Below are 19,091 nucleotides of genomic sequence, written 5' to 3' on the forward strand. Positions count from 1 at the left end.
CTACTGAAGTCACTAACATCAAGCTAAATAGTGGGATTTTCTATTTTCTCTATTCACTGGTTGTAGTGTGCAGACCATGGCCATGTTAAGTTTTTCGTAAGTGGCCACAAATCACAGTAATAGCAAACAAGAGAAAGAAACACCTATGTAGTACACACAGCGGCTCACTTCTGTAATGCTTCAGCTGCTTAAAACTGTCAAAATGAAAGAAACTTGACTTTCATTATGAAAACTGTAGGTATCTTCTCAGAAAAAAATGCAGTCTCTGTTCTAACTGAAGAGCACTCTAGAAACATAATATAAAAGTAAGATAATATAAAGCACATTTGTTGTTTTATTTCTACGCGGTGAGTATAAAGGGAAAGAAACTCTACCTGTTTTATAGCTTGCTGTGCTAAGAATGCCATTTGCAACGGGTTGGGCTTTATTGCTTGTCTTGGTAGGTTCTGATTTTGGGGAAATCTCATCTGTGGTGCAGGAAGAGCTGAACCATTGGACTTGGGGCTATGATTCTGAAAATGAATCAAGCGTGGAGGTGCCTGCATGAAAATAAACAAGCAATTCTGTAACTTATCTGATATCTATTCAATATTCGAGAAATTTTTACCAAGTGGCCCTTTTAAACTTCTGAAACTCTTAGATGCACTCAAATAGTATCACAACATTTATCTGAATGATCACATAACACATTGATTTTCAATATTAAAACCAAAACCTAGTAAATGGTTTTGATTTATTCCCATGTAATAAATGCATATATCACAAGAGTTACAGAGAGTATTTCCAACTTTGAAAGTTATATGGGAGAATCACAGAGTTTTATGCAAAAACTTGGGGGGGGACGGGACACACGACTGACAGATTCACTTTTTAATAATCTGACAAAAATACAGAATAGTACCTCAGTGCTAGATATGGTTGGGTACCATATGATTTTATTTTTATTGAATAGGCTGAGTGCTACCACACATTTCACAAGACAAGTCTAAAATGCCCATTCAATTCTCAGTAATGTTCCCTAATCCATTTACATAGCCATGTGCTGAAGACGAAGCTATCTGAAGTTATGTATCTAGACTTAATTTTTCTTTTTTCTTATCTTTCTTTACTTTCTCCTTCAGTGCCACGGGAAAAAGAGAGTCTTCTCTGGAAATAGTCATACCGTACCTGATGAGAAGCAGGAGGTTGCTGCATGGCTCCTGGCATTCTTGGATTTGGTAAACCTACTGGACCTGCCCTGCGTTGAGCTTGCTGTCTCTGAGCCATGACCTGCTGCTGCATGTGCTGCAGTCGGAGCTGAGCTAAGCTTATCTGCGTTGGGAACTTAGAGAGCTGGTTTGAAGGTAAGCTGCCTGGTGGCTGTAAGTTTGTTTCCATCACAGGGCTCTTGGGCATATGCGGTGGGGTTTCTTTATCTTCAATTACCAAAGAACCTAGTTTAAACAAAGTAAATAAAATTAATACCAAAATATTGCAGTTGGCAGAAATGCTATTTTTCACAATTAGTTCCTTTTACACCATATGGTCACTGTTCATTATTGTAATGTAAAGAATGGATAAACATGAGACTCCATTTATTTTGTTTGTATCCCTGAAAAAAAATGGTACCATTTTATAGCAAACTGTCTTGTGCTATAGCCTCCTCTATAAGGTAGATTCTTCTAGAAAGGTGTCCTGGCCTCTCCAGAAGAGCAAGGGAGCAAAGTTTCGATGGAAAAGAAAAATCCTGATGCAATCATCTGATAAAAAACTTTTAACTGTGTGATACAACTTAAAGGTACTGTGACCCTTTATGGTTCTGAGTCAACATCATGACACTCAAGTGACACTCTCAGTTGCTACACACTACCAATTCTAGAAGATGTTTGATCTCTCTCCACTGACTTAGAAGGAAATTTGAGTAGACAAGTAAATTTTAGAGATTAATGCTGAGTGAGATATTTTATCTGAAGAGATATAAACTGTGATTACATGTAAAATTCATGTAAAATTCTGGCTACCTCATTCAGGAAACATGAATTCCAACTAAAACAGAGTTTGATTTAATTCAAGGGAATAGCACATTGTTTGTACAGGAAAAGACAAAGACACTTTCTTTGTTTAAAACAGAGTGAAATAGGGGAAGTTATGGTCTGAGAGTTTAAAAATTGCAATGATCTGTGGAAGGCTGCACAACAGCTTTTCAATACAAGTGGGAGATAGACACCTCATACTCTCTTCTCTCCCAGGGATTTAGGGCCACTTTCCAGAAGAGTTCACCTCATGAGGTGGGCACACCACATAACAGTTTGACAACTCCTGTTACAGCAGAACTTGAAATCACCTTGGGCCACTTTTCTCCTCATATCCATCAGTCCCTGTGGATCCTGCGCAGTCTAGCCTGGCTCATTTTGGGGTAGATTATCTAAAGGAGGAGGTAACTTCTTGCATTTTATATCCTTCTTTTTCACCCCAAGAGCCGAGAAGCTATGCAAGTAGCATCATTCTAGTCCCCTATCTAGACACAGGCACAGAGGGAGCCTAGATCAGCCAACATACTGTAGTGCAGAGCAGAGAAGAAAGTTAACATCAACAATACTATTTCCATATTCACACTTGGTGATTTTGGTGTTGCATACATTTTAATTATGATTCTACCACATCAGTCATCAACAAAAATATTAAATATGCTAAACAAACTGGAAAAAACTACCAACATATTGCCTAATAATCTTTACTAAGCCTGTAACAGATCTAGTCAACGTTTCCCATAAGTGAAGAGAGAAAAATGCAAATGAATACTGTTTTCCACATATGGTTGTATGAAATATTTCACTACAGTCAAAATGGGGGTTTTTTTTCGCTAGAAAAGGAATTACCTTGACAAAGAATGGTATTGACTGTACCACAATCAACTGTCAAACCCATACCACACTCTTCTTCAGATCTCTCCAAGTCTAATTACATCTTCAAAAGTCTTTCCAGACTTAACATCTGTGGTATAGCTGCTTACCCAAAGGTACTACAGAGAATGATCCCCTTCCATTATTCTAGAAAACCATGGGTTATCGTACAATTTATGGAACTAAAACACTTTGCTGTATTTTTTTTTCTTAAATAAGTTCTGAAACCCGTAAGAGAGATATCCTATTAGTGTACAAATGTTACACTGTCAGCAACATACAGCCTGACTAGAATTCAAGCCATTCCCAGAATAACTTCTTTACCCAGACTTTATTTTATTTTTCCTTCAGTGGTTCTTAAATCTGGTTATCAGCAGAAATTGAACATGTCTGCTCATAAAAGTAACAGCCTAAAGGTTGTGATTTCTGAAACCAGATAGATAAATGTGATCTAGTTTTATCTATCACTTAAATAGATAAACTATTACAAGAACTCTTATCTATGCTGATCTATACGGGTGCCATTTCTATTGTAGCACTTTTCAGAATTTAAGGAAACCTATTTCAGCAGCTCATTAACTACGCAAATAAAAAAAGAGCCCAAAACCAAACACAAGAGAAAGCCCCCTCATCAAATAAGCATCATCTCAGTTTAGCAAGCAGCAGCTCACAGTTATCACCACACAGCTTGACAGTTTGTTTCTGGAAACAAGAGATTATTCACTTTTGATTCCTTTCCCAAAGAAAATTATTTACAAAGAACAAACTTGAAGAATTTCCCTGCTACCATCTAATGTTCTGGTGTGTGGGGAAAGGAGCTTGTTCATCTTAAAGCACTACCATAACACTTTCTTTCTCTGCCTTTGTAAAGAAACATACATTTGCACTTCTTTGTGCATTTGTAGAGCCGACTGCACTTTCTGATGAAATGCAGAAAAGGTCCCACAGGTATCTCACAAAGCATTCTGCACATGACAGAAAAATAAAAATGCCCATCAAACTAACAGTAGGGAGACAAAGGAAGCATGACAGCGGTCAACATCCTAAATAGACCTCTAAGCTTTAATTCCTGCTCCTAAGCTGATGAGTTCCTAGGATGCTTATCTCCATTAAACTCAGGCTTTCAGGCAATCACACAAGCAGGCTACCTGCAAAGCTTCCAGGTTCTGGGATTCACCAGTATCATAAAACCCTAGCAACTTATAGCTGTAAGAAAAAATGTAAAGATCAGTTTGGAGACTAGATCTAGTCTATTAGGAGAATGAAGATGAAGTAGATTTGCAACTCTGTTAAAAACATGCTTTCTCCTGAATTCCACCTCACAACTTCAGGAAAGACAATCTAAAAGCCAGAGAACTGTCAGAAAGTAGTGTTCTCACCCCTATTTTTCTGTTTTTCTGGCATTTTCCCCTTCTCTTCACCTCAGGTCTCCAAAGCTTACCATTCAGCGTGACAAGGGAGTTCTTGAACATGTGCTGTTGCTATGAGCTTCAGCTTGGGAAGATGGGATTGAAGGAGGAGGAGCTGGAAGGTGCAGACTGAGACTGACTTCTGGAATCCTTTTTTAGGATGTGAAGTAGGGTTATAGATTGCATTCCTTGTTTCAGAAGCCAGAAGGCATACGTATTGCCCAGGAAACTGAAAGCTGCTATTTTTACCATCACACATACCATTCAAGCAAGGTAAGTTTGTTAGTACTTTATTGTAAGTATTCATAAATAATACTTTTTCCCATACAACATACTTTAAACATCTTCTACAGGTAAGGAAATAAATCTAATAAAGCAAACCAAGACACGAGTAGTGTAGAGGATATTTATCTTCACAAAAAGAAAGCTGCTTTCAAAACAGGATCAAGACACCAAAGGGCTAATAAAACTTTATCATACCTAGATTGAAAATGTTCTGAGCCCAGAAGCTAGGATCACAGTGAAACTGGATGGTATTGTTAGTCACTGGTGAAGCATCACACCTTGCTCGGAGAAGATACCTTAGTCGATATGTAATCTAGAACAGGAACAAAACAAGATTTTTTTTTTCCCCTCTGTGGCCAGAGCCATTTATCTGAACAGCATGAAACATCTTAAAAAAAAAAAAATCAAACAAAAAAACCAAAACAAAAAAAACCCAATAAAAAAAAACCTGAACAAGCCCCTAGAGAATTGAGGTGAAAGACAGAAAAATTTGTCCAAGCTACAAATAAAAGAGGTATTCTTAACATCTTCCTCTTATTCCTAAAGTAGTTATAAAAAGCAATGAACTACAGCCTAAAATAATTTTTCTCCCCTATAGAAATACATATCCTTCCACAAACTTGGTCATTACATTCAATGACAAACTACTTGCAAGTGAAGTACAGACTCACCATTGTTGGTTTTTTTCTCCCCAAACCTATGTTAGCCTATTCATTTTTCTTTCAAAAAAATGTATCCCATCCTTTTGGCAACAAGTATCACATGAAGTTTTCCTTTGTAATAAATCTAAGTTTTCTTCAGAGAACCAAAGAACAGATTTTATAAGCTTTGTCTTTGAAAACTCTCAGATTCACAGATATTTTCAGACTCTTCCAACTCTTTGGTTCCAAAGGACTGGACTATGATTACATTATACAAACAGAATATTTTATCAAATGCTCAGTATTTATCTGGTTCCTAGAAAGAAAATATTTTCTTGCCAACGTTTCACTAGAAGTACCTAACACAGGCACTAATTTTAGAATAACACACAGTAGGTGCAGAAAAAAAAAATTAAGAGGTCAGCACTTATTCTTCTTCAATAATAAAATTATTTCCTGGAAAAGTTCAAGAGCCATACGTGGGAAAGTCATCTTACCTGTTTAAAATGATACTAGTTATCTTTTACATAGGAATTTTACAAAAGCTTCCAATTTACAACATTTTTCTTTCAATTTTAGGCAGGTCAGTTTTAGACCAGATATAAAAAACATTTAGCAAGACTTAAGTTTTTTTAAGGACCACAGAATATTTTAAGTGCAGTATTATTTTGAATATAAATTTCCTAGGATTTCTGTGTATGCTACCAGAATCAAGTATACTACACTATAGAAATTCTAGTCTTTTGCCCTGTCACCGATACAGGTTGCACACAGTTCTTGTCATAGTTTGCTCCATATATTCCTCCTATTGTGCTCACACATATAAAGACTAGTTAACTCCTGTCAGTAGTAGCGGTAGCTACCACTGTTTTGTTTGTGCTAGAGGACTAGGCTGGGAAACTGGTGTCCTCCTGCAAACTGTTTAGTGTGTTATTTCCCTGAAGTACAGACGTTGCCTCCTAGCTGTAACTCTGCATTTAATTCTGCAGGGCATTCCTCCCTCCTAGTTTCAAGGGGTTGGATATGCTAGAGCAGAAGTCTCGCATGCTCCTCTATGCATCACTGTTCAGGAACAGATTTTCCAGATGTCCACAACCGGTTAGCCGCTCAACTCCCAAATAACACCAACTTACAGGGGAAAAAAAAAAAACACAAACCAAACAGAAGCCTAAAGCTTATCTGTTCTTTTGAAAAAATATTTCTTGTTTGCTGAGGTTTTATGGCCTAGATGATCTTTTTCTTCAACAGCATAATTTTTATAAGATAAAGATGCCTGCAATGTAACTTATTTTCTTATTCACATAGCACAAGTCTTTGTAGCAACACTAAGCAATTATAAACAACATGACTCAGTTTGATGCCCTTTTTCATCATTCAATTAAAAAATATGACTTGCTGAGGCAGTATAAGGCAGGTCAAAGGAATTTAACTACTTGAAGTAAGTTGATAAAACCAAGTAATATTCCACTATCTGCTATAGCCTGTGGCATTTTCATGGTTATAAAAAAAACCAGAACAACAACAAACTCAAAACCAAACAAACCAACCCCACAAAATCCCCCAGTAGATTCTCAACTAAACAATGAGGAAATAAAGAAAAAGTTTTGTGATCCAGTTATAGGAATTGGAAAAAAAGGATCTAACATATTTCCTCAACATTACTATAGGTTTCTGTCATCAGGCTAGTACAATCTAGTAACCTCTGGAAAAATGACAGTGAGCTTTTTGTTTATTTTTTATTTCAGGTCTTTTAGGATTTCTGTTCATCATGAGCAGTCAGTATAGTGAGACCACATGTACTCAGATCTTAAGTGTCATAGCACTGAAGTATTAGCTTCATAACTGTTTGCATGGACAAGCGAAAGCCTCAGCTTCATTTTTATCCATTTTTGAAGACTTTTAGTGGAAGATGAGTCCGACAGAACAAAGCTATACATCAATTTTTACATTAAAACACTGGATATCAGACTCCATGATCTATAAATACCACCCTTCTCTGAACTCAGAAGCTGTAACAAGTACTGAACAGAACCTCAATGATTATGTAGGATATACATTTTGCCCAGTGTTTCATAGCTTCACGGTTTTCACTCCAGAGAAAAGGAGTTGTCCCTACTTCTGCAAATCTGCAACAATTCTATGGTAGTGTAACAGGAGATAATCATGACCAGAGAGCTAAATTATTAGAAACATTCTGTATTTATGTTTAAGAGAAAACTATGAAAAATTGTATACAAATATTCCAATTAGTAGAAAGTCATTAAAAACTCTAATTCCCAAGTGTTACTGACAAGCACGGGCGTGCATACCTGCCTTAACTATAGTCTCTAAGTAAATGGAGAGCTATCTTCCTAACCTTACCAAGCGTTTGCTGTACAGTAGTGCTGTGCTGCTCCCACTGGAAACTGCCCATTTGGAAAAATTCATGACATGTTCTAGCTGTTTAGAGAGACCTGCCACTTCCTGTTGTTGCTGCAGAAGTTTCATCCGATGCTCTTTTGCCAGAGTCTGCAAGTAGAAAAGCAGTTCCAGTCAAAGGGTTCAATTTACAGTTAACAGGCATTAGCTTTCATATTTGTAATTTACAATGATCAAGTGGTTTCACTTAGCTCTTCTAAAAAGCACCTCTGACCCCTGACTGCAGCTATCAAGCATAAAAGTCAGTATACATTTATTCAGGATATCAGGACTTTCTGTGCAGATTCCCATTTTCTCTTATGGCACATTTTCATATGTATATATGAAAGTATGCCATATATATGTATGAGAGGTGCATATATATATGCACACCTCTGTATAAACACACACACACACTTTTTAAAACACAATTAAAAGCAGTATTTTTCCAGGTATCCATTCTAGACAATTCTCTCCTCTGATTCCCTATTGGATTGCTGAATTTATGAAAAATTCTGATGGAAACACTTCATGCATGACACACAGAATTAGGACTTGCAAAAGCATGGAGAAAGAAACTCGGCTCAGAGGCAGCCCTGATTCACAAAGCAGGGACGTATTAATAATTACAAATAAAACAACAACCACCCCCCAGAAACCTCTTCCCCTCCCCCCACAACCAAAACAACCCACTTGCTCAAATTATTTGGTGGGACATCTCTCCACTTTGGAATTGTGATAGGACATGCTCAGGTGGCTAACGCTAGAAATGGATTTTATTTTAATGGGAATCCACACAGAAAAATATTAAGACTGATGTTTTTGCTTCTTATGATAGAAATGAAGTTACCTCCAACTGATGCAGAAGAGCTTTTCCCTTTTTATTTATTTCTACCATCAGTGTAAATATGGCAACTTTAATATCCTGCTCCACCTGCTTTTGATTCTGATTCACTTCAAGAATTCTGTAAGTAGACAGTATAGAAAGTTATGTTCTTTAGCTCACAAACCCACCCTCTAAACAGTATAAAAACATCCCCCAACCCTCTAGTCTGTTGCTGAGACTACAATATTTCTTGGTCATATGCACCAATTAATACATATTACCAGATACTTAAAAGTCAGGAAATTTACTGGGAGAAACAGAGCAAGTAACAGTGACCTATGGTAAAATTAATTAACTGGTGGCAAATTCTAATGCCATAAGTCTGTAAAATTACTGACATCCGCCACTGATAAAAATTAATGTTCATTGTAACTGAAATTCTTGATTTTTAATTGTCCAGCACATTTCTGGAACAGTCCATGGCAATCAAAACTGTGTAAGTCTAATTTCCATCTAAGGTAGAATGGCACTCCAGAAACAAAAACAATAAACAGATTTTTCTAATTTAGCTATTTCAACAATAGTGCTCAAACTCATCATAGCAAAGCATAATCTTATACTGTGAAAACCACTACTGCTAAGATGCAAGGGAGAATAACCACCTAGATGCAGCTAAAGAAGAGATTTTTTTTTTTCCCCCCATCTCTACTATCCTCAGACAGGCAAAGAGAGAGGAAGAGTTCAAGTTGCTCTCAGCATCCTGTACTGTGTTGAATCTTCCTGAGTACTGCCTTTGAACTCTGCTGAAGGAGCAGTTAAAGGCCTACTGCAGCATGCATTTTACAGATTTATTTTTCTCCTAGGTTTGTCATACCGAGTGAATAAAGCCCCAAGCATAAAAGTATTACATAAATCTTCAAATATATGTCACAAGCATTATGAAAACATGAGTCATAACCTTTCACTTTCTGAGAGGGATCTACACTAAGAAAATAAGTGTGCTGGTGGTGGGAAAGAATATAAGAGTGCAGTCTTTATTGCATAAGTTGTTTTGTTGCACCCAAGCTATTGCTGCCCATTAAGTCCACACGCTGAGCAGAAGAGTTACCTAACGCAACCAAGCACATTAAATAGGCCACAGTCACTATGACAAACTGAAGATTTTAGAATTTCTCTTTCTGGAAGGATAAAAGGACAGAGGTACAAAATACACTAATCTAAACATTTCAGGAAATTAAAGTGTATATAAATTTGCCTTCTGTGTCACTTGTAATCTCAAAATCTGATACATACCTGTTTTGGATCTGCTTCCCTGTATATTTTATGTACTTAGTCTTCTCCATCAATTTGGTGATCAGTGTCTCAATGATCACTTTCTGGTTCTGAAAAGCTTCTTCTATAAACTGGTACCTGTAGTAAAAAAACAGTGAGTATTTACACATGTAAAAAGTGTGATATACTTGCTAAAAAGCAGAGTGCCTTATAAAAGGCTTCTTTAATTGAAGAAAGATGCTGCCTAAGTCCAAAATGTAACTGTCATCATGGAAGCATATGTCAGCAAATGCTGCTATGCTTTATTTATAGTATATTTGAATTTATAGTGTATTTGCTGTAAATTTTTTTCTGAGATATTATGATTTTCATAAATATGAAGGGATATTGTGTGACCATAGCCCAATTTTCACAAAAGATAAATTAATGAGCTATAATCATCACTTCGTAAGTGAAAGTGCATGTAAGCTATTACTTCATGCAAGATATGGATATAAAAACAGAAGAGAGATTGCTGAGTCAGTAGAGGTCAGCAGCACTTTAAATCAAGGAACTGAAATCATCAACAATTTGAGGAAAAAACAAGGTGGCACATTCTGAAAGGGATAGAAATCCTAAGAAAAGGAAAATTGAAGAGGAAGACTGCAACTCTGTGGGAGCAAGGTTTAGCCTGTTCTAATGAGCAACAGTGGCCAACTCCACCTACTGATGTTCACCTGGTCAGGCAAGAAAGTTCTTTGGGTGGTTGTATCAGGTATAGCAAACATATTAATATTTAACCTAAGAGTACCTCTGTCCCAGATGATTAGTGTATGCACTAGGCAGCAAGATTATTGTCTTGTACTCCGAAGTTGTATATAATCCTGCTTTTCAGCCTCTGTGGCCAGTAAGAGATGACCAAAGAACAGCAACCCAAAGATTTGAGTGTTATAAATAGTGTTGTCAAGTACAGCATAGCCAAACTTTAGGCTTACTCTTCCTTTTAAAGGGCTCTTCACAGAAAAAATGCCCATTTGCTCCACTCTGAAATTGTTTGGTAACGTTCCATGTTCCATTATACAATCATCTTGTTGAAGGACAAATGGAGAAATTACATATAAGCGTGCAGTTGCATAACACAGCCCCTGTGCTTTCTAAGGACTCTGTGAAGAGCTGCATAGCAACAAATTCTATCCAAATAACCTAAAGAAAGGTCTTGTGCTTAAGCCACCAGATTAATAACTGGAAGAATTAGGTTTTATTCTAAACTATCACAAACTCATCAGCCACTCTTTTGGATACAATCTCTGTTTATTTGTGGGTTTCATTTGAGCTGAAAATTTTATTTTGCACTTTTTGCAACTGACTGTATTCCATACAGCTAGAGCTACAATCCGCTTCAAGATATCTTCCTATAAGTGAGTTGCATAAAACATATACTTTGTTCTGATACCTGTGCTCTTTGTGTTCTAGTAACTGACAGTCTCGGCAGGTCAACTTATCACAGGTTTCACAATACAACTTCAACTGCTCCTTTTTGTGGTAAGGGCAAAACACAGGTCGCTGGCTGGTCACACCAACTGCCTCTGTTGAATAAAGGAAGATGTCAGTCCAGTCTCCTGAAATTATTAAAGCTTTGCATTCTCTTGTTTTTCCTTACCGTATTCTTTCCCCTAGATGCTAGAAGTGTGTATCAGGCCACCTAATCAAGAATATAACAGCTGTAAGCTCAAACTGCAGTGTCTCACTCTTGATCAAGCATGGAGCTAACACCCTCTCTCATAGAAAATGTCTAGAACCTAGTTTACTATAACTTATTACGGCCCCACAAAACTATTTACAAAAGAAGTAGCCAGCATTGTTGCAGTTGCAAAAGACATTGCACAACCAGCAAGCTCCTTTCTTAAATGGAAATGAGGAGATTGCTGATTTAATTTGTTGTTCTGTCTTCTTTCTCAGTCAAATGAGTGAAAGGGGGTTTGAGGGTATCAAGACACAGGCATTCAAAAGTGTAAAACATACAGAATATAACAACCAGAATATAACATCCCTTCAGGACCCCATTCTAAATGGGTGAAAGGTCTCACTTCAGTTTCTAGTGAACAAATACCAGAGAGCGTAGGAAACACCACCAGATGATAAAAATTAAATCTGTTCTTTAAACAATTTAACTGACAAAGCTTCATTTCTTATGAGTTACGTTGGACATTTGAGTCCATGAGGATTGTGTAGCCTGTAACGAAAACTGGCTTCACAATGCAGCCTATCCTTCACTGCGGATCAATAAGGTCTCTTTTCCACATCCATTCATTTACTTATTTTCATGAAACCTGGAAGAAGTTATTTTCAAATTTGTATCCTTCAGTCACAATTCTTCAAAAACTGACCAGCAGACTCAGGAGGCCTGACTGCAAGAGAGCATTCCTACCACCAAGTTGTTCAGCGTAAGGGTCAGACACTTTTACCTACTACTTTTGCCCTCTCCTGAAAGTACACTCAATACTGACTTTTCATCAACCGCATCTGAAAGTGGGATACAGAATATAGTGTATATCTTGAAAGTATCATACTGGACGCTACCCTTTGAGCAACAAAGATTACAGAAGTGAAAGCCCACATTATATATAAAATTCACAGGACTAGGTATGGTGGAATTAAAATAAGTATATAATACATACCTTTATAATAATATATAATAACTTATAACAGTATTTTATATATTTACAAGATAAATCATTCCAGTCCAAAGGACTTATCAAACTGATAGAATGTTTGTCAGCATCCTATTATATTTGTAATTGCCCTACAATGTCACTAAAAGAGAAGACACAATGGGCATAAACTGAAACAAAAGAGGTTCATAATAAATGAAAGTACAACCTTTTTTACCATGAGCATAGTCAAGATTTCTCAGAGAGGCTGTACTGTACACCAAGTCCATCCTTGTTGGTCTCAAGGCCCAAAGGGATAAAGCCCTGAGCAACTTTATCTGATCACACAGCTGACTGCTTTAAGCAGGAGGCTGGCGTAGATGATCTCCTGAGGTCCCTTCCAACCTGAATTATCATAGATCCTACTGAGGAAAACCACCCTAATTTATAACATACTTCCCTTTAATTTTTAAGGCAAAACATTTCAAACTTAAAATATACTTAGCCAAAACCTGAATTCTGGCACACTTTACTGCTAACACAGAGTGCTGAAAAAATATAGTCTATAGGTGCTCCTTTTGCTGCGGTGTACAACAAAGTTCAAATAAACCATCTAGGTAAACCTCTAGAAAAACTAGGGGAGCCAAACGCATAAAGAAGTATTTTCTGCAGCTGATCTCTAAAGTCTAGACAATAATTTGCAATCATTCCAGGTGAAAGGTAAAATGTATGCGTTATTTATTAGTCTAAAACACGTTGCATAAAAATCGCATGAAATACCAATCTGTAGGGTTTCTTGGCATTATGCAGCATATCTGACAGAAAAACAGCTGTCATATCCCCAGCCATGACAAAGAAGTTTCCCTTTTCAGTAGCTATGTTCTAATGCATCTAATGCTTAAAATAAAGTTTTTTCTTTTGTTAGCTGGATCACTGAAGAGATCCACTTAGATGGAGAGCAGCCAGAGAAACACCAGAATTCGTTCAAATGGTTGCAGCCTTCATCAATGAAAAATAACATAGTTCCACTAATTCATATGCACCAAAGGGTTATATCATGACGACTCTGTCCTTTTACATTTACTAGGATTAAGGAAAACAATTTTTGAAATTTATCACTTCAGAAAGAAATATGGTGGTCTAATAGTTCTCCAATGCAGGCACACATTCTTTGTGAAATTATAAATCAAGTGTGTTACCTGGAGATACTTCCTCTTTCTGTCTTACAGTATGATCCTTTGTGAATTTAACCCTCTGGTGAGCTCTGATGCAGGTCTTGCACAACCATTCCACACATTCCACACAAAAACCATTAGCTTCTGCATTGTCTTCACAGCTTGTGCAGACCTGACATGAGGAAGAAAAGGTAGCTGTTAAAATAAATATGGAATATACATACAAGCTACTGTTCACCGCTTGTATTATGTGCATCATCAGTGCACTTTTACAGTTTTCTGAAAACAGTGAAATGAGAATGGAAAACTGCCTGAGGTACAGGAACACTATAAATAACTACTGCATAAGAGTACTTGAATGTGACTTTTCAAAGAAAGTGGTCATTTTGTCAGTGTTACTCTAAAACCTTTATCTGACATTATAAAAGTCAAATCATTACTTCCTGACCAAAACTGCACCCTTAGAAGCCATATGATGTTTACTATATACAATATGCTCTTGTGAAATATTTACTAAAGACAGAACATGATCAGAACTTCTCCGATTTTAGAAGCTTCCCTCAGTTCACACAGAAGCTTTAATTTTAGCTTCTGTTCACCTGCTTAGAGTTTCAGGAAGTGCACACAGTATCGAACAGCAGGTTCCTCTCAAGAATCTCTGCAACACCACTTAAAAGATAGCATTCCAGTTAAGCTTATCAGTAAAGCTACTCTAGAACAGATTTACAACCAGTGTATACTAATTTTCAAACTGCAGCCTGTTAATTCCTGGGGCTCTTTGGACTACATCCAAGAGATCTAGAAAAAAATTTTAATTAAGGAAAACAAACCTGATGGCAGACCAAAACCTCTCTGCACAGAGTCAATACACAAACAAGAAAAAATTCCTATGGATCCACAATTTGAACAACATGTTGAAAACTACGAATGACACACAAACACCACTTCAAATGTTCATTACATCATTTCATTTTTAACTCCTCTTCTACAATACCTCTGTAGTCATATCTTAAAGGGGTTTTTGGTGGCAAAAATAGTGAACATGCTTATGCAGATACTTGTTTAGGTAATGACCATCCATTTCCATCAACATTTAGCACTGCTGCAAACAAAAGCATCAGGATGTCTGAAGACTGCTATATCCTACACATCACAGTGATAGAATTCTGCTAGCAGGAGCAACAAGGTTAAAATTTTAGATTTTAGTTTATTTTTCAGTTTGATTAAAAAAAATCCAAGTTCTGCACCCGCACAAGGTAAATATAGATTAACTTAAGGAGGAAGCAAATACATCCTATGCAGATAGATAATATATATGTAGAACTATGTCCCAGTTTCCCCTTCAAGAAAAAGAGGAAAATTAGCACAAAACTTGCCTTAGGTCACATAGCAAGTTACTGACAGAACTGGAATTTGAACATAGGAGTTCCAGATTCCCAATGCTGTGCTTATTCTTCTGGATCATGTTGCCTCCCAAAGCAAATATCTTCTGAGAAATGAAGTTACAACACAAGGGTTGTTGACCCCTCTTGTTGTCACTTGGAGTTTGAAGCAGTTCCTTTTCATTAAAGGTGACCTGCAAAGGAGAAAAAATAGGGCTTGTGCCCCTTTTTCCATTTCTTTACAAAAAGGAGGCCTGAAAGCTTTATTTTTAAAAAACTTCTTAAAATTTTTTATCTTCTGTTTGGTTTTTCTTTTTCTTCCCCCTCTCCTCTTAACAATAAAAATTCTAATCCTATCCAGACTAGTTGACTACTGAGAAATACCAAAATCAGGACATCATAAAAAAAGTCAAGAAAATGGAAGTAAAACAATAAAAGGAAGTGAATTGTAATCAGGAAATTGAAAATTTTTACTTGCTCTTAACCCTTAATTTCAATGACATTTTGCCAAAAAAAAAGAAGTATTCTTAAAGACTCAGCACAGCTTCTTGAAAAACAGATTGGAACAAGCAAATATCACTAAGGCACTACTTCAATGTTACATTTTTCTCTGGCAGAAACTCCCATGAAAGAAATTCCCTCCCTCTTTCTTTGTCAGTTGTCTCTGCCAGTTGTCTCCTTTGCCAGTTGTGTGCCAACGCAACCCTCTGCAAGACTGTGGTGTAAAACCAGATTGATTGCATCACTGTATCCCAACGATCAGTTACATCAGCACTGCTGACTGGGCAGTGAACTACTTCAGGACAAGAAAAACGTTTTAAAATCAGTCTGTCACCAGAGAGGTACAATCGTGCTATGCCGTCAGATACCCAGAGGTGTTTCTGCAAGTTCGAGTGGAGAATTTCTTGGATATTTGTTCTTCTAGTGTAAAAAACCCAACAGTGAAAACAAAATAAACAAAAGAAAAAGCAACAAAAGAGTCTTTCAGGCATTAAGAAGCAAAACACAGACACAAAAAAAGAAAAGAAGAAACAAAAAGGCAGAAACCCAATTTAAAAAAACCCAAACCAACCAAAAACTCCACAGAACAGAAAAAACCCAACCACAACAGCCTTTCCAGGTCACCTTTAGCAAACTTAGGCAGATAAACCTGCTACGTGCCAGGGCATTTAAGTAAGTTCAAAGGATTTCTGAAGTTATTCACTCCTCCTAGGTTCCAAAATCTTTGTCTATTTTCTTTTTTTAATATGCTTTAGTATTTTTTTATCTGGCTTGACTTGTTAATAGTTGGAATGAGATGGAGATTGTGATTTAATAACCAATAATCAGGTGCTGCCAAATGAACTGAAACTCCTCCTTTTTAGTGCCAAAACTATATATTCCAACTTTATACTCTTCAAAGCCACCAAATGGAAGAGATAGATTTCTAAAATTTTTCATAGACATCAGAAATCATACTGTCAAAATAGCTACGCCTTCTGCGTAGAAACTAGATCTGCTACTACCCACTTCTTATTTGAAATCTGCATTTTCAGATATAGCTTGGATTTTGCTAGAACTCCTAGTTATTAGAATAAGTCATATAGCTTAAGTACATGGAAGTACAATTACTGGAAGTATTTGCTATATTCTTACAAAACCTAAAACTTATTTCACTCTTATTTTTGTGAGTCATACAAGCAGTGCTTCAGTGATTTCAAAGAAAACTCTCCCTAGTTAACCTGTAAGCCTTTATTATGGTTAGACAGATATTTATTTTTAATTGAGTTTTCCTTGTAATTATATTTAATTCAGTTACTAGCTTTAGTATTTATAACCCCAGGAAGTGTTCATTCAGCCTTCATTCAAATTTAATCAAAGCTGAAATTACTCAGCATGTTGCAGGTAAATACTATTTTTTCTGTTGTAAAAGCTTGTATATTTACTTGAAAACAGATTTACATGCAAGAGTTGAGGTAATAAAGATGTCTTCTCAGCTATTGTAGTGACTAACCACTCTTTCAATTAAATATACTTTGAGTATTAAAGAGATTAAATCAGCAAGCAAAGGTTTCCAAGTCTCAAAGGAAGAGAGCACAGTAGTCCACAGGATTATTCAGTGAACTAATGTTCCAAACTTCACCAGTGTAAATTAAATGCAATTCCACCTATTGGATTCAAAAAACATTGACACTAATAGTTATATAACCATCTCTTGGCACATACAAAATCACCAAAGACAGCACCTGTCTTTTGGGACATTCTTGCCTGTGTGTAACTCCAAATACGAACCACATGCCGGTTATCTCAAAATGCATGAACCCTAATCGACACATCCTCCTTTCCCCAACATCCCATCAACAGCTGCCTCTCTTTGAAGCACAACAAAACTATATTGTGACTCTTCTTGAGTATATTCCCACTGCCCTAAACCAGTGGCTTTCACAGACGTTTTGGCAATGGCTACAGCTTTGATAAGCTATTTAGCATACTAGTTCTTTTTGGGAGAATACATAGTCACTATTCTGGCATCATACAAAATTAGAGAAACTTTTTGTTTTAAATTGTCATTAATCCCTCTATTATGCCAGTCAGACTTGCTGTCTTAGTATCCAGATCTAAACTCCTTGTTTTGTTACTACACTTTCTATATCTCACATAAACTCCAACTGTTTTTCATTCCTACTACATTTAAAACTCTCAGGTCAGTAACTGGTACAGATGCAGAAAGTGTTCTTACTATCAAAAAATATTTTTACAGGTGTTCTCTTTTGGACACAGAAGCTGAGAATTAGAACCAAGACTAAAATGCACTACAGGCTCAATATGCTGCAACATCAGTGTTATCACTATGATCTTCTCTTTTGCATCAATCTCACACTTCTCATTTTCACTTTCATGGCTTTACACACATGTTAAACAATTTTCTTATTAAGTTCCTAAATTTCCCTCACTTGTCTATCCTTTAGTCTTATTCAAATTTAACATTTCCTTCAGTAACATCTTAGGTTTGAAGCCCCTTTCCGTTCCCTCTTATGAATCAATTATAATTAAATTTTATTTTCAAACTTCTCTTCAGCATCCAATAATTTTGTCAAGACTTTCAATAAATCGTAATGCGAAAAAAATTATAAAGGATGTGCTGCTTTGAAGTATTTATGTCCTAGTTTCCAGAACTGCCACCTGTAGCAGAAGATCAGGTTTGAGACCATCTAATGAAGGTGCACAAGCCCATGGGACCTGGTAAGATGCATCCACGAGTCCTGAGGGAACTGACAGATGAAGTAGCTAAGCCACTATCCATCATATTTCAGAAGTTGTGGCAGTCTGCTGAAGCTCCTGCTGACTGGAAAAGGGGAAACATAACCAATCATCTCCTTATTTGTCATGTGCCCTAGCACAGTTTCCAGAAGGATCCGCTCCATCTTGCTGGGCACAGAGGAGAGACTGACTGGCCTGTAGTTCCCCAGGTCTTCCTTTTTTCCATTTTTAAAAATGGTGGTTATGTTTTCCCTTTTCCAGTCAGCAGGAGCTTCACCACCCTGCCATAACCTCTGAAATATGATGGATAGTGGCTTAGCCACTTCATCTGCCAGTTCCCTCAGGACCTGCAGATGCATCTCATTAGGTCCCATGGACTTGTGCATCCTCAGGTTCCTTAGATGGTCTCAAACCTGACCTGGTACAGGTGGCAGGTTCTTCATTCTCCCAGTCCGTGCCTTTGCCTTTTTTGTCTTGGGCGGTATGGCTGGAGTCCTTGGTAGTGAAGAATGAGACAAAAGAGGCATTGAGTATACCTCAGCCTTCTCCATATCCCAGGTAACCAGGTCTCCCATTTCCTTCCAGAGAGGGCCCACATTTTCCCTAGTCTTCTTTATTATCAACGTACCTATAGAAGCTTTTCTTGTTGCCCTTGATGTCTCTGGCCAGATTTAATTCTATCAGGGCTTTGGCCTTCCTAACCTGATCCGTGGATGCTCAGACAGTTTCTTGGACAGTCCTTCCTGACAACACACATATACAGGCTAGTCATAGACATGGACCAGTGGTTCTAAGCCACAACATAACTTGCACAGGACCCATGGCTTGACTCTAATTCTAATTTCTTAAACATCCTGCTAAAACTGATGAACTATCAAAGCCTAACTAACCATCTCAGTAGAAAATTTGTATAAAATAGCCAAAGTTTTTTACAGAATTTGAACGATCTCTG

At 37.0% G+C, this 19,091-nt stretch overlaps 1 protein-coding gene across 1 annotated transcript in view; it reads right to left on the reverse strand.

The window, feature by feature from the left end:
* Nucleotides 1-19,091, reverse strand: part of TRIM24 (tripartite motif containing 24) — a 67,061-nt gene that overhangs the window by 18,279 nt on the left and 29,691 nt on the right. Inside the window, exons 3-10 of the mRNA XM_074825996.1 lie at nucleotides 13,542-13,689; nucleotides 11,145-11,277; nucleotides 9,734-9,850; nucleotides 8,465-8,579; nucleotides 7,579-7,725; nucleotides 4,772-4,889; nucleotides 1,168-1,433; nucleotides 375-539 (exon numbers count right to left, since the gene is read on the reverse strand). Of these exons, the coding sequence (XP_074682097.1) occupies nucleotides 375-539; nucleotides 1,168-1,433; nucleotides 4,772-4,889; nucleotides 7,579-7,725; nucleotides 8,465-8,579; nucleotides 9,734-9,850; nucleotides 11,145-11,277; nucleotides 13,542-13,689 (1,209 nt within the window). The remainder of the gene's footprint in view (nucleotides 1-374; nucleotides 540-1,167; nucleotides 1,434-4,771; nucleotides 4,890-7,578; nucleotides 7,726-8,464; nucleotides 8,580-9,733; nucleotides 9,851-11,144; nucleotides 11,278-13,541; nucleotides 13,690-19,091) is intronic.

Source organism: Strix aluco, chromosome 5 (genome assembly GCF_031877795.1).
Source record: "Strix aluco isolate bStrAlu1 chromosome 5, bStrAlu1.hap1, whole genome shotgun sequence".
NCBI classification, from domain to species: Eukaryota; Metazoa; Chordata; class Aves; order Strigiformes; family Strigidae; genus Strix; species Strix aluco.